The 16797-nt window shown below is 38.7% G+C and overlaps 1 protein-coding gene across 4 annotated transcripts; it reads left to right on the top strand.

The window, feature by feature from the left end:
• The first annotated feature begins 574 nt into the window (after window positions 1-574).
• On the top strand, window positions 575-10373 carry LOC133922430 (peptidyl-prolyl cis-trans isomerase CYP95-like). 4 transcript variants are annotated; one of them, XM_062367766.1, is made up of 14 exons: window positions 575-744; window positions 1629-1751; window positions 1922-1976; window positions 3567-3655; window positions 3948-3972; window positions 4729-4767; window positions 5064-5178; window positions 6321-6487; window positions 6630-6993; window positions 7062-7174; window positions 7896-8094; window positions 8178-9011; window positions 9088-9168; window positions 9705-10373. In XM_062367766.1, the coding sequence occupies exons 2-14, from the start codon at window positions 1674-1676 to the stop codon at window positions 10045-10047; spliced, it is 2502 nt and encodes an 833-aa protein (XP_062223750.1). In that variant the 5' UTR covers window positions 575-744; window positions 1629-1673; the 3' UTR covers window positions 10048-10373. The 4 variants fall into 4 exon arrangements, with proteins under 4 accessions (XP_062223750.1, XP_062223749.1, XP_062223748.1 ...); XM_062367765.1 differs by having other exon boundaries at window positions 9702-10373; XM_062367764.1 differs by having other exon boundaries at window positions 9696-10373.
• The last annotated feature ends 6424 nt before the right edge of the window (window positions 10374-16797 follow it).

Here is a 16797-nt window from a genome sequence, read left to right as displayed (position 1 = left end):
ACTCATGTCTAGAAAATATAGAAATATGTATCTAAAGATATATTAATTATAAATTGCACTTGACAAAACAAAAGTAACAAGAAAGAGAGAGCAAAAAATAAGACATAAATATAATAATGTACAAGTATTTGAGTATAACTACTAAACTATATAAGTATTTAGATACACATATCCGACTTGTAGCAAATACACAAGTAAAATGGACAAATATAAGTTTTTTATACTATACATATATATTTGTTGGATTTAAATATAAGGGCAATTCTTTATATGCCATCGTTAAAATTTATAAATCTCTGATATGCTATTGTGTGTCTATAATATATAGACCACCTCAGTCACCGACACGTAGAGACTAATAGCATATCAGACATTTAGATTTTGATAATAACATATAAAAAACTATTTCTTAAATATAAACCCGCACATAAACCCAAATAACGCAATCCAAATTCCAAACCCACTCCAGTTAGCGTAGTACGTGCGTTCTCGAACCAACCCATCGCCGCAGGGGCAAAACCGTACTTACCCCGCGTAGAGCATGGGTAGGGTAATACTTGGCCGCCGCTGCCCTCGTCCAGTCTCCTATCCCCACCTCACTCCGCTTGTGCGGCCGCGCGGAGCTGGGCCGCTGCTCTCCGACTCAGAGCAGAACCCCCGGGGCCGCGTGGCGTCGCGGCTCCGACACGATCGGAGAGGATCCCGTCGCCGTGGAGCCGCCCCCGAATCCCCGGCCCCCCTGCGGTTCGTGCTCCCTCTCCCCGCTCCGTCTCGTCATCGCCGGATCGCGCGCCGCGGGCACTGGTTTACGCGTTTCGATCTGTGCGGCCAGGTGTTTCATGCGCGTTTGGCGTCTGGGGTTTGGATGGGGAGGGAAGGTTCTAAGGTTTGGGGCTGTGTTTGCTGTAGGGTCATGGGGTTTGGGGTGGGGTGGGGGGGTTTAGGGCTTGTGGTGCGGTGCATGGATCCTGATCTGATCGCGAGGAGTGTTGGGCGCTTGTTCCGAGCTCTGTTCGCAGGCTAGGTGGTGCTTAGATCCCCAGCGCGGCGCTTGGATGTGCTCTGCATGATTCCGCAAGTTAGTGGCGGCTGGCGCTGAGCGGTGTGACTGCGTTAGAACAGACGTGCAAAACTAGAACATCTGTAATGATATGCGCTATATTACGTGTGTGCATGTGATTTGTGCCAAGGCAGTGATGGTTGATTTTGGGTGGCCTGGACGCCTTGTTATCTCGAATCCTGGCAGTTTGGTTGTCAAAAGTGTTTTTTATGGTTGAAACTGGTTCTTTTGTGAGTAAGATAGCTGGTGACTAGGGTTGGTGAGTTTCTGTCAGAAGACAAAAGGAATTGCATTTATGTGTTTTGAAAGTGGTAGAGAAAAAAAGCAGGTTTCTGAAGTTGTTGAATTATGTAAATGCATGCAAATTTTAAGTTATGTACTTGAAGCGGGAAACCTGTGCTATACCGTTATCACGATGCCAATTTCTCAAAAAAGGATTCTTACTGACAACTATTTACTGGGGTTCTATATGTGAAGTCAGATTTTGGTGTGTGCAGCTATGTCATGTTTACTTATCTTTTCTTTGTACAAAATGCTAAATTTATCCATTCGTTTCAATTTTATTCAGTGTGAAGCATCCCTGTTGGTTAAGGGATTGTGGCCATCCAAGAATATGGCCAGTAAGAAAAACCCAATTGTCTTTCTGGATGTATCCATAGGTGACGAACCAGATGAAAGAATGATTTTTGAGGTACTCCTTTTCATATTACTGTTTCTCTTTTTCCTTCTAGTTGGAGTGCAACTGCGACTGCACAAGGGTTACTGAGATCAGGAGCTGTAGTTGTGTCCTTTCTTATCAAGGCTAAAGATGGTCTTAATTTGCTTGATCTGTATAACAGTTGGAATTGGCTTTCCTTGCAGTTGTTTTCTGATGCTGTTCCCCTGACAGCTGAGAACTTCAGAGCATTATGCACAGGTATTCTTCATTTCACTTCATTTTAGGTAAATTAATATAAGCCTGTCTGTCTGTCGGTTAGTGTTACTTGCGAATGATTATATGTGACAGCTACTATAGGATAACATACTTACTATAACCTTTGGATGACACAGCGCTAGGAGCCATGCAAGCATATTATGTCATCTTAGGTATTAGGAAATGTGATCGCCTCACCAGGGTGTTTATGCGGCAATTGAGCTTGTTGCTGATTAGAGTCCTACCAGGGTGAGTCAGATCTGCTAATACATCATGCAAACGGTCACAGTAAACGCTATCTCACTGCGAGTGATCCTGTGGTCTGTAACAAGGGCTGAAGATTGTAGTTTTTTTAAAAGAAATTAGGCAATTACAACTTCAGTTCCTCGGAACAAGTTCTTCAAAGTGTAGCTTTCTTAATACTTTGGGATGCTTTGTGAAATATACTCTTTAAATTTTGGGTTCTTATTTGATAATTTGCCACCCTCTTGATGTGCCAATATTGCTTTGTTTAATTTTGCTGCAACAAATTCAGTTGGCTAAATAATTTGTTGCCTGTTTAGATGGCAAATGTTTTGTGAATACTATTTCTTTCCAACATGGACAAATGCTGTTTATTCTACATATCTTCACAAAGCCATTATTACTGAAGTGGTGGTGCTTTGCTGCTCCCTTTTTGTTAGCAGTTGTAATGAACCTTTTTGTTCCTTCCTTTAGAAGGCTCTTTGGAATATTATTTAAATCTGAACGCTCTTATCTGCGTTCAGCCGCATCCAATATAGCATTCTGTGACTGCCTGAGTATTTCGTAAATCTGAGAACCTAATCTAATACTTCAGTGTGATGATTAATAGTACATTTTGGACATCCATTGATCCCTAACTCGGCTATAAATGAATTTGGTTAGTTTCCTCTTCAAAGTTAGTGTGTTCAACGCATAACTGCTAGACACATATGTCCAGCTTTTATAGTACCCAACTGTAGTTTTCGCCACAGTTATGTACTGAAATGGATGCTATATTTTTCTTTAAATTGTAAAACTTCATCATGAAATCTCGAGCAAGGTAATGTTGTTGCTACAAGTGAGTCTCTTACTCATTTCAAGTAAAACAGGATGCGTAATACACCTTGGTAGTGGTTGCTGTTTCCATTTCTTCTTTGGCAGTTGCTTATCAGCAGACAGTGTCTGATAGTATCTTGTATTTGTGTTATAAAATAAAATTAGGATGTGAGATGAAGATTCCAAGCTTGTGTTCTATACAACAACCAGCACGAACATACTTGCACGCTATTGTAGCTTCACTTCTTGACTTCTAGTCCAGATGTTATGTCTTAAACTGTTGAGCGCTTATTTTGGGACCAAAAATGCTACTGTGACGACTTAGTGGATAATATTCTAATATTCTTTGTGGAAATCATCTGATAATGTAATGGACACTTTTTTAATGGACAATTTTTTATTTTTTTTGTGTGTGCCACAGCCCACAACTTTTACAGGTTGAGTTTACAGTCTCTATTCAATTTCGAGCTTAAAGTTCACTCTTCCCTGATTCCTAGCATTGTTGGTCTTGCTAACTGATGTTGCATGGTCTAGGTGAGATGGGAATTGGGCAAAAGACTAAGAAGCAACTATGTTACAAGGGATCGACCTTCCACCATGTCATCAAGGGGTTAATGGCACAAGTTAGTTTTTCTTCTCCCTTTCTATTTTGCATTGATGTATTTTGCTTCATAGTCTACAAGTTCAACGAGATTAGGATTTGGTTAGCTTTATCTCTTTCCGTTTTTAGTCAGCTTCCTGTTTCCTTCTCCATGATGTAGGATGCAAGACAGATGATATCGACTGCTTTTCTTATCATATAGTATTTAAGGTTGTATGCTGTATTATCTATATTGCTATTTTAATGACAAGTGAGAGAGATTATTGAATTGCTTTCTTCATCTTAGCTGCTGATTGGTACTTTGTTTTTTTCAGGGTGGTGACTTCTCAAAAGGAAATGGTGAGATTGTACAATTTGTTCTTTCTTTTACAAATTTCCATTGCATTTTCTTACCAGAAAAGATCGCAACTCCCTGCCATTTAATGATTTCTCTTGTTTTCTTGCATTCTTCTACTTAAATAAAATAATGTGTTTATGTATCAGCACTTAATTTGAGTGCTTGTATGCATGTAACTCTGAAGTTGTGAGGTTACAGCCTGCTGATGCTAATTTTAATGGGCCTTGCTTTTGTTTTATCCATCTTATCCAAATGTCCTACATCTTGGTTTGATTATACCGTGCCGCTGCTTGCTGGCATTTGATGTTCTCTAAGCATCACATACTGTTCTCCTGAAGAGTACTTGAACAATCCATGCAAAATTATAGGATTTTAATTCTTGATTTTGGAGCTTCAGATATGTGAACATGAAACTTGCCATCTATTATATTTCTTCATGTGTTGTTCAGGCATCATTGCCTTAGTACTGGGTCTTGGTGTTCAAATTTTTAAATTCGCTTAGTGCTAGTTTTTTTTTTGTGCCGTGATTTGCTCCAAGAAACCAGCGGTATATTTTCCCTACATTTATAGATTGATGTAATTTTGCTTATTAATGCTACATATGATCTATGGTGATTATGTTCAGTCTTTCATAATAGTTTCTTTCTGCTATGAGTTCGGTTTGTTTGATAAGACTTTACCTTGTACACATAGTAGCAGGACCTCATGTTTTACTTTCTTGTTTGTGGAAGTGACTCTATAATTTTATTGTGTTACAGGGTCTGGAGGAGAAAGCATATATGAAGGAAGATTTGCAGGTATTAATCATTTAACTTGGTGCTAAAGCGAAACCCATTCTGTGGTGGAAATTTTGAAATGCAGATAATCGTACAACTTTGTCTGTATTGCTTCAGAATGTTGCTTACCAGTTTCCAGTGAAATGCTGTTAGTATATTTCTAGACATTTTTATAAGAATGCATCCAAATTCTAAAATATAGTTCAAGTCACCGCAGTGATGTTTTTGCTTGCTTTGTGCTAAAAATAGAGCAGATTTTGTCCAATTGTGCCGGTAGTCACTATGTTTGTAATGACAATCTATTATTTGCATTTCAGATGAAAGTTGTGCCCTACGCCATGATGATCGTGGTATCTTGACGGCAGATACTGGATCCAAAGCTAGTGGCTTCCAGTTCTGTATTACTTTCAAGGCTAATTCTCATCTTGACAGGTTTGTTCTGATGAGTTTCATTTGAATGACAATGCATTTCAGTATTGTACAGACACATCTTTGGACCATATGAAGTGGGTCTCTAGTCTCCATCCATTTGCTCATTCATATTATATTTTTGGATTAATCTAAGCACTGGACAGTTGTCTGTTAGACTGCTGTTCTTGTTTTGATACTGGATTAAAATTCATCTAAATGTCCAAAGCTAAAGCTCTAAGCTGCAATAGTCAGTGATGTGATGTTTTTAGTATAGAACATCATTTGCTTCATTATCTCTGTTTTGTCTAGCATTGGAATTACACAAGAGTTCTTTGTTACTTCTTTTGCATTTTGGCTTGTAGGGTCCTTGAATCTTCATTGTTATACTGGATTAAAATTTCATCTAAATGTCCAAAGCTAAAGCTCTAAGCTGCAATAGTCAGTGATGCGATGTTTCTAGTATAGAACATCATTTGCTTCATTATCTCTGTTTTGTCTAGCATTGGAATTACACGAGTTATTTGTTACTTCTTTTACTTGTTGGCTTGTATGGTCCTTGGATCTTCATTGTTGTGTAAGTCTAATTGAAGCAACATTGCTTGCAGAGATGTAGGAATTTGTATAGTTACGAACTGTATGTGTCATCCATCCAATTTTACAGTACTGTTTGATCATTCATGATTTGACACCCTCAAGACTTTGTTCTTTGTTGGTGAGGGGGGGGGGGGGTGTTCTGTTGCTTTCTTGGAAGTTTGTGGTTTTAGAGCTTATTGCTGCTTTGTTATCTCTGTCTGAAAGTTGACTATTTATTTGATTTGGGGGTAGTGTGTGCAATTTTGCGCTATGGAAACCCATTTTGTATGATATGAATGTGACTGGAGATTTTTTTTGTTTCGAAAAAAAATAGCATTTTAGACTAGATGTGAACCTGTCAGACTGATGCCTGTTATCCTGTATGGTCTAAGAGTGAAGCTTAAATTACAGTTATGGTATTTTGCTTTTTCGAAAAGTAAACCTTAAATTACAGTTATGGCATGCTGTTTAATGTAGAGAGGCCTCTGCCTTAAATATCATGTTTTATAGTATGAATTCATTTATGACTTTGTTTTTTGTCTCTGTACTGAAGAGTTTTGGTGATAATATGATATTGTACTATGCTGCAGGAAGCATACTGTTTTTGGCAAGCTTATTCGTGGAAATGATGTGTTGAAGAAGATTGAGCAGGTTGATGTGCATGAGCCTGATTCTACTCCTGTTGTTCCAGTAAGAATAGTAGACTCTGGGGAGCTCATTGACAGGAAAGACCATGGGTCTGTGCCAACTAAAAATGGTAATACTTGTAAATTTTGCAGGAATTTTGGCAACAAATGTCATACCATTTCGGCATTTTAATCCTTTCTGCAAAGAGATTCGGGAGGGCAATAATATCTTTGCTTATTTAACATCGTTTTGACGTGATTATGGTCGCACAGGTAAAAAGGGGGCTGCTAAATCAAGGTTGTCGAAGGATATATCTTCCGATGAGGAAAGTAATGAAGGACAACATAAGGGACACCGTAAAAAATCTTCAAAGAGGAGAAGGAAGAAGAGGAAATATTTTTATTCCGAATCAGATAGCTCATCTGAGTCAGAGACTGAGCCATCAGATTCCGAGAGTGAATCTGAGACTTACTCCAGTGACTCATCTGATCTCAGCCGCTCAAGTGATGACAGACGAAAGCGCAGAAAGAGACACTCGAAGAGAAATAAACGCAAGCATGCAAGAAGAAAGCGTGATCATAGGCGCGAGAGAAGGCGTAGGAAGCGTGACAGGAAATCAAAGCAGAAATCAAAAAGGTTTGTGCGCATTGTCAAATTGAACATTTCAGACCTTAGAAATGTAACATATGCTCTTTTATTAGCAGGGCAGTGGAAAGTGACAGTGAAACTGAAAGTGCGAGCGATAGCAGCTCTGAGGACGGTAGAAGCAAGCGACACCATCGTGGGCGGAAGTCTAAGGCATCATCTCATGTTTCTGGTATTTTTTTTTCTTTTTGCTTCTATATGCACTACACCTGTGCATGTTGATGGCACTTCTGTATTTCACTAAATGTAATTTGAAGTATACATAAGGTTCCTAAACTTTTTTTTAATTTCTCAATTAGGTTCATGAACTTTGAAACCTTACATTCTCTTAGCAGCTTGCCCTTAAACTTGTACCACCTCAGTCCATCCTTTAGTCTAATTGTTGAACTGAATAGGGATACCTTACCATTGTTGAGCTGAGCTGAATAAGGGTAACATGATACCATATCTGGTCATGTACTTCTCTATTATATTGAAGAAACTGATAGAATGATTTTGTTAACATATGTAAGGGTAGGAACCTCCAAGCCGATCACAAATGAGAAAGTGGTCCAAGTTTTGGCAAACAGGGCGTAAACTTGCTTTCTCTTTACTCTTTAGTATGGTGTGTTCCTCTGTGATTTGTTTGGATGCCTGATTGGGGCTGCCCAGTGTTTATTTATGAAGTTTTATATCATGGTTGTGTGTTATTAGGGGTGGCATGGTTATTCCATAATCTGCATGAGGTATCATCTGTTTTAATAACTAATTGGCCCATCTAATTCACTCCGCTGTTGAAAAAGCAGCCAGCGGTAGCTGCATCCACACATAATGTGCAATTTTATAATCCTTGCTTGTTTGGTTGGCATATATTTGCTTCAACTACTAATCACCCTGTACAATCTTCTTTCCAGCGGAAAATCTGGGAACACTAGCTGCTTTGAAGGATTCCACTTCAACTCAACAAAAGAGTGGAATACCAAGGAGTCCGGCACAAGAAGATAACTCTCCGCTGCAAAATGGGGAGATCCATACCAATGGTGTTACTGAATCAAAAACTGAAAGGAATGAGGATATCATGCCTGCTCTAACTGGCAATCGAAGCAAATCTAGGTTTCCTATACTTCTTCTCACATCAATCATTCTTTGTGCTTACTGCTTCTGCAAGCAGTGTTTCATCTGACATTGATAAGCAGGAGCCTGAGCATGAGTGCTAACCACTCAGTGAGCAAGAGTATGAGTATCAGTCCAAGGAGAAGCCCGATGAAAAGGTCAGTTACCAGCCTGAAGAGGTCAGTAAGCAGGAGCCCTGTTCACCGTAGTCACAGTCGAAGTCCTGTTCGTGCTCCCAAAAGAAGTGAAAGCCGGAGTTCAGCCAGACAGAGGAGTATCAGTATAAGCCCTGCTAGAAGAAGCCCCAGCAAAAGCCCACCTAGAAGTGCAAGCAGAAGTCAGGTTGCCCGCATGAGCAGGAGTCCTGTTAAAGCTCACACAAGAAGCATTAGCAGGAGCTCAGCTAGGTCTTTGCAACGAAGAAGTCCAAGCAGGAGCCCGGAGAGAACTCGAATACGAAAAAGTGTCAGCCCAAGCCCACCATTGGAGAAGAAAAGAAGCATTAGCCGGACCTCTCTAAGATCACCATTGCGAAGTGTTAGCCGAAGCCCATCTAGGTTTTCAAGGAGTCCACCTAGGCCTTCTAGGAGAAGTCCAATGAGAAGTACTCGAAGGAATATACGAAGAAGTCCCAGCAGGAGCCCAGTGAGAATACCTAGAAGAAGTCTGAGCAGAAGCCCTGTAAGAGGTGGTCGACCTCGCAGGAACATCAGCAGAAGCCCCAGCCTACCTCGCAGGGCAATATCACCACCGCCAAACAATGGCAGGAGCCCATCCAGGAGTGGCACTCCTGATGGGTCTCCAAAACGCATAAGACGAGGACGAGGTTTTACTCAGCGGTACTCATTTGCAAGACAATACCGCTCCCCTTCCGCTGATCGCTCATATCACTATGGTGGAAGGGGTGACCGTGACAGGTAATTCCTTTAAAAGTTTGAACTGTATTTTCCTTATATTTTAGAGTATTTAATTATAGTTTTTCTTCTTCTGTAGATACATGGGTTACCGAGGCTCGCGTCATAGATCACCACCCAGACGGTATAGAAGCCCACCGAGAGGCAGGGCATCACCCAGGTAAATTAACTGTTATATATGATACATGAACAATGACCATTTTCATGTGGATATCTAACTTCTGGTATTATTTGTGATGCACATTATTGAATCAATTCTGAACAAGTCATTTTGTGTGGATATCCAACTTATTGTATTAGTCCCTCCAATCACTAATAATTCTGAACAACTGGTCATTTTGTGTGCAACCGAAGCTTCTGAATTAACCATCAATATCTCTTTTTATATTGAGATTTAAACATTTGTAAATTGTGATAATGAGTAGACTTATCTTGAAAAGTAGTTTCACTGTTATAATTATGCCATGTCTTGTACATTATTACAAAAGAAATTTGTGGTCAAAGTTTCAATGTTATAGTTGTGTCATGTTTATAAATATATTAGAATACCAACTTAACAATACTGAAGAGTATTGTTTTATGCACATCATTGAATAAATTCTATTTCAAGATATTTTTGAGTTGGTATGCTTAGCCTAGTCTAGTGGTTGGTTCCATGTCATGATTTCTTTTATTTTGCTACTTGAGGCCTAGTAGGTACAGGAGGAGGAGCCCAAGCGCCTCACGCAGCCCTGTCTTTAGAGACCGAGGAAGGGGAGGTGGATACAGCAGAAGCCCTATACGGAGTGGTTCACCCCCTGCTGGGAAACCAAGGTCACAGGGTGATCGTGCACGGTCAATCTCCAGGAGCCGCCTGTCCAGGTCAAGATCAAGGTCTCCACCACCAGTGCATGATCGCTCCCCACCCGATTCCCTGTCTCCAAAGCGTGCAAGTAATGAGAAGTCCCGGTCCCGGTCCCAGACCCTGTCTGCTAGTCCTGATGGCAAGAAAGGTCTGGTTTCATACGGAGACGCCTCCCCTGATTCTGCTGGGAAGTAGGGGGCGGTGGATCGTATTTACAGCCTTTTGGTCTTTGGCCGTTGGTCGATCCTTCAGAATTTCTTTTTTCTGTTGCTACTGGTGGAGAAGCTGTTTTGACATTTGAGGAGCCCCTGCTGGTATATCGCTGTAGAAATGTTACACATGTTTGGGATGATCGTGGATCTGGTTATCTTTAGACCATCATATTCCGAGGTTAGCATATGCTTTTGATGGACATGTAGCACGGTTCTGTGAAGTTGTGCATGGTGGAGTTTGGATGTCGTCAAGGTAGCTGATTGCATAATTATATTTTGTTCGCGGATTTTACGAACATGTACACTTAACTCCTTTAGTATTCGTCCGTTGGTGTTTCTTCAGACAAACAATAAGCTTAGCCACTTAAATTGTTTTTTGCTTGTTACATTGTGTACTGTGGCACCGTGCTGTGAGAAGCTGTTTCAACAGCGCACAATAAGGTGGGTATCGGGATTTGGTTTGGTAACTACGGTCTCTCTAGTCTCTGTATCCTGGTTGTGTTTGGTTGCTTAACAATGTTGAATGGGAATATGGGATCGGACCGTCGATGGATGGAATGATCATGTATGAGATGTATAAGTACGTATGGTTATATGTATGAGATCAGACAGGAAATAGTTTTTGGTTATATGTATGGGATCAGACGGAACGTTGTTTGGTACAGATTGGTACGGGACGTTTTTTTTCCTTTTGTCCTCGCTAATTCTTGCACCGGGTGCCTCTTTCCAAAGCACGTTGATCCCACCACATGCCTCACAATTGAGGTTCATAAAATTGTTTGGACCTGAAAACCGCTTAATATTTAGTAGAAATTTGTTCAAAATTTACTCGGTTAATTTTCAAATTCGGAGAAAAAACCGAGCAAATCGATATTCGGTAACCGGTCGAATTATACCGGTTACCGAGCGTATTCAACAATTTATAGATCAATTTTTTTGCATTGTCGGTAACCGTTCGAATTATCGGTAACTGTTCAATTTTAACGATTTATCGAATGGTTTTTTCGAATTTCAGTGAAGTTTAAAAAAAAATCAAAAAATGGTTTAACTTTGTAAAATCAATAACTAATTCATTTGAGCTTCAAATAAAGTGAAATAAATTTTGTTGGTATCCTTCTAACATGATCTACGTGATAAAAGTATTTATACTCATAAAAAAAATTGAATATTTTCTATGAGAAAATATTTTTGATAAACCAAGTTAAATGCATAGTTTACTCTTTGCTAATCCAAAAATCATGAAACCAGTTTTTTAGTCTTCTTACATGATACCATGTCTTTTAAAAATACATGAACTCATGAAATAGTTGTTGTAACATGCAGGATTATGTAAATGTGTTGCAATTAGATTAATTCATAACTTACCTATCACACTTTAAAAATTAGTGAAACCATTTTTATTAGTTTACTTATAATATTATTTATGCACGAAAATATGCTATACATGAAAAAGTTAATTACAGTGTAGTTTCTTAACATATTCACTTTATGCTTGTGAACTTTGTAAAAATTATGAAGAAATTAATAAAACTCTAAATGAAGTGAAACCAATTTAAAAAAACCCTCTTAAGATACTCCCTACACAAGAAAAATATATTTTTACATGTTAAGCTTTTCCTTAACATAAGTTAATAAATGAGCTGCACGCTTCAACTTTTTTCTTTTTTTCAAACTTCCTCCTTATAGAATAGGATGCAAATGACATTTTTTTGAATTTTTTTTCACATAAGGTCTTATAATTGTCTCTAGTTTTTAGGATCTTTTTTATTGTTTGTTTTTTGAATTTTTTAAATTCAAATTCGAAAAACGTTCTGTTTACAAATACAGTGCGGTCCGGTAAACTTGGTAATTGCGATTACCGAGCGGTAACCGACGATAAGTTGAACCCTGCCCATAACTGGGCCCGTAATCAATAAAGCATGCTGCAGAACAGGTGGCAGGGAAAAAAAGAGAGAAAATGAACTATTTACCACCGAATCGTGACTTGTTTTACGATTCACTATTAAATAGGTCAGATTTTCTTTCATGCCATGTAATAACGATAATAACGAGTTTTCTTCTTTTTAGGAACAAAATGATTTTTTTACAATGTCTAACGGAGGTTCACAACCTAGCTAATGGAGACAATGGCATAAAAGGAATAAACTCGTTATTCCATAGCATGAAAGTAAACCAGACATTCGATGACGAATCATAGATCAGTGGCAAGTAGTTTATTTTCTTAGAAAAGATATTCTCTCTCACGCCAAATTGTATCCTGTAACACCTCAAAAGAGAAAAAGAAAAAATATTTCCTATAGTCTTCTTCCCCTGGCTATGGGAGGCAGAGCAATGGAGCTCATCATCGCTTGCTTTTCTTTCATCCCAACTGTTTCTTCCACCAAGCGCCACCATTTCCCAGGCACCACCGCTCCCGACACCTACTCGCCCAGCACCACCTTCCCCATCACCTGCAGCGTCTCCAGATCCCGTCTCCTCGCCACCACAAATGAGAGGGTGTTCGTTGAATCTGTACGCTATCATCCTGAACCAGTTCATCCAACATCTTTTTGGTCTGGGATAAGACTTCATTCCATTTTGATGTTGGAGTGAGGATGAAAAGATAGATGAGGATGTAAATGCTGACCTAACTAGATCTTTCTCAACTGAAGAGGTGAAAAAGGCTATTTTCTCAATGGAGAGAAATACCGTGCCCATCTACCTATTAAATGTTACTAACAATGTTGGGATATTGTTGAGATTGAGTTGATGAATATGTTTCATGATTTCTATGAGCATAATTTAGATATTTCTAGACTAAATTATAGAATTATTACCCTTCTATCCAAACTGAAAGAAACCAAGAAAATACAACAATACAAACCTCTCTACCTCCTAAATGTTAGTTACAAGATTTTTACTAAGGTGTTGACCTTGAGACTGAAAAAGTACATGCAGTTGTCATAATATCTTTATAAAGGATAGAAACATCATGGAGGGGATAATGTGTCTACATAACCTTGGATGACACTAGAATTAAGAAGAGGAGTGGCCTGGTGTTAAAACTAGACTTTGAAAAAGCCTACGATAAAGTCAATTGAGAGTTTCTTCTCAAATGCGTTGAACAAAGAGGGTTCAATGAGAATTTGGTGTCATTGGGTGAAAGCAGTGGTAACTCAAGGTACCTTCAATGTGAAAGTAAATAGAAAAATTAGGTCTTATTTTCAAAGCAAAAAAGGTGTCAGACAAGGTGACCCTTTGTCACCCTTACTCTTTAATATTACTGCTGATACTCTTGCTAAAATAGTTGCTATGGTCAAGCAAAACCAACTTATTAGCAGATTGATACTGAATATATTGAGAATGAGGTGACCATTCAATATACTGATGACACAATTAAACTATTGGATGATAATGTAGAAAATGACAATTATCCTAAAATTGGTTCTATACAATTATGAAGCCATGTCTAGACTCAAAATTAACTTTCAAAAACGTGAAGTCCTCATGATAGGTCAAGAGGAGGGAAAGAAGCATTTTTATGCTAAAATATTCAATTGTACCATTGGTGATTAGCTTATTAAATACCCTAGAGTCTCTATAGCCAGCAGTAGACTCCATGTGATATATTGGCTAACTTTGGATGAGAAATTAATAAGAAGACTAGACGGATGACCTTTCCCTTGGGGGTAGAACCACTCCGGTCAATTTTAGTCTGAGTAGTGTTTTCATTTACCACATGTCCATATATCTCCTTTCTAAAACTATTCATGCCAAGCTAGATAGAACTAGGAAGAAATTCTTTTGGTAGGGAGGTAAATAAAAAAGATATCATCCGGTAAAATGGACTAAAGTTTGTAGTAAAAAAAAGGTGGTCTAGGAATTCAAGATCTCAGCAGTTTAACATCAGCTTGTTGTGCAAATGGTGGTGGAAGCTTCAAAATGAAAATAGACTGGCAACAGATTGCGGTGAAAAAGTACATTAAAGATAAATGTATTTCTTAGCTAAAGTTTAACTCTAAATATTTCCCTGTGTGGAATGATTTATTAAAGGTACAAAGCTTTTACCTTGCTGGTAGAAAAAATGAGGATTTGAAATGATATGAAAACTGACTTCTGGAGAGATGCTTGGTGTGATGAAGTATCTTTCCTTGATAAATTTAAATATCTTTTTAAGATCTGTAATGATCAAAACATAACTGTGGCAGCTATGACCTCAAAATATTGAAATTTTTCGTATAGGAGATGGCTTAATGAAGAGCTTCAATGCCAATTAAGAAGGTTGAGAGATATTCTAATGACTTATGCTTTGTCCCCTGAGAAGTACAAGCCTATTTGTAATTGGGGTAACTCTAAAAAGTTCTATGTGAAATCTATATACAATCATCTGTGTAGAAACATAATGGTTTACCACATAATGTAATCTGTAAAGCCAAAATTCTTTTGAAAATCAAAATCCGCATGTGCTTGTTGCATCATAATGGTATTATGACTAAAGATAACCTCATCAGGAGGAACCGGTAAGGGGACCCAAATGTGTTTTCTGTTGCAAGTATGAGAATATTAATAATTTATTTTTCGGTTGCACCATGGCTAATTATGTGTGGAGTTTAGTTGGGTTAGTGATTGGGGCTACTTGCCAGCCAGTGAACATCAATCAATATTTTCTTTGGGTTAAGCATTTTCTTCCTGGAGGGGAAAAGCTTCACATGGTGGGTTTAGACACAAATATCTAGGCCGTTTGAAAAATGAGGAATAGAGTGATTTTTAATTAAAAAAACCAGTTCAATCTCCTACTGAGATAGTATGTTGTGACTGTTCTTTTCTCTGTTATTGGGTAGGGCTCCAAGAGGAGCAACACCACGACATGCTGCTAGCCGGTGTGCAGACCGTGTAGGAGACGACGCTCCTCTTCCATCCCAAGCAACATGAAGATGAGGTGGCAATCATCAAGTTTAGCTAAAGGAATAGAGCTCAAGATGGAACAAACATCAGGCTTAGCTGGTAGGGTTGTCGATGGTAGACTTTTGAGTGCAGTGGATGTCTGAGGTCTCTTTTGACCATTTTTGGGGGTTTTGCTGCTTGGCTAGGCTCACCTTATGTACATAAGGAACTGTGCTATGTTGACCGCAACCGTATATGGTCCAGTGAGCACCTTTGTTGGTCTCTTTGACGGGTTTTGTTTGAGAACAACCCTATGTGCTGTGTTGGTAATCTCAGAAGTAGTCTGGTTTTTTTAACCCGTTTTCTGTAATTCAAATATTGGGACAATTTGTAATTTTGTTAAGTAATGAAATTTAGGGATGGTCCGTTCCGTAAAAAAAAAATCGGATGAATACACGCACATCACACTCATATACATACACATTCACGTGGATGTGTTCTAGCACACTTTAAATAACATTAGAGGTATAATTTTACGTAGCACGGATACACATTTTGACCACTAAATATACCTATACGTGTATATGTTCCTTTTAGGATTTAATCTACAATATACGAGCACCCACATTGAGTATAGGACTCGAACCCGGTTAAGCAGATTCGCCATTTCATCCAATTCGTGCAAACAAACACACGGACCGCTTTAGCTCCTAGACGGGACCAAACATAGCCGATTCTTTCAGTATGGTTAGGTACTGTTTTGACGACATCAAATTTTACTGGAGTGAAATGTACAATAAAGATAGAGGCTTTTCAGTCTCAACCTCAACTACGGGTGCTAACAATTCAAACCCTAGTATCCTATGTATGGATGAAAACGAATAGAAATAGTCGAGAAAACTCTTTAATCATTTTTACTTTCATATTTTTTTAGTCGGATGGAAATAAAAACGAGATAGGCGGGAACGAGAATGGTCGGTATATAATTGGAGGGCTGAAACGAACCAATCTAATCGGGAAAATGCCGTTATTGATCAGGATTCGAAAATACAAAACGGAAATACCGACCCACAAAACCATCAAGACATGTTAATATATATAAGTTTAACATAATCTTTAGACAACACCGAACTAATAAGTTTAACGAACCAATGCAATTAGCAAGTCGCATGAAAATAAAAAAATATCATATGATTTTTCGATTCACATGACATATCATTTTTTATCAATACTTGGCTCAAACAATATAAGATATGGAGATACAATCACATAAGCCTTGAAGATCGAGCGGTAGCTCTGTTGGTTCGCTCCTAGTAGCAGGGACGATCAATCATTGGTTCGATCCCTGAGATCGACCCACGAGCCTCACCAGGAGTTTTTTCTAGTAGTTAGGGGTACACACGTTCGTGTTTAGTGAGAATATATCTATAGCGTGTGTACTTAGAATACGTAGGTGTGTACATGTATTAGGTGTGAGAATGATGTGAGTGAGTTATGTGCGTCTTGTTTTTTACCTCTTTAAAAAACCGTGTAAATCTTAACTCGATACTCAAGAATACAATAAACATAAGTGATAAGTTTTAACCAAAAATATAAGTGAACGATAGGATGAAAACGGATAAAAAGATAAAAAAAACCTCAAATCGTTTTTACTTTTATATTTTTCAAGGCCGAATAGGAATAGAAACGGAATAGACGGGAATAAAAAAAAAACGAAAACGGACTTAAAAGAAGATAGGTAACGAGACGGGACGGGATTTTCCGTTCCGTTTTTATTCCTAATACTCCGGGCGTCGGCGTCTCGCTGGCCGATGTTAGCCCGAGCCTGACGCACAGCCTCCACATTCCAGCACCCGCACCGGATCTCGTG

The sequence above is a fragment of the Phragmites australis genome, chromosome 6 (genome assembly GCF_958298935.1).
Source record: "Phragmites australis chromosome 6, lpPhrAust1.1, whole genome shotgun sequence".
NCBI lineage: Eukaryota > Viridiplantae > Streptophyta > Magnoliopsida > Poales > Poaceae > Phragmites > Phragmites australis.
The sequence above is the reverse complement of the archived record's forward strand: the minus strand, read 5'-3'. Positions and strand labels throughout refer to the sequence as shown.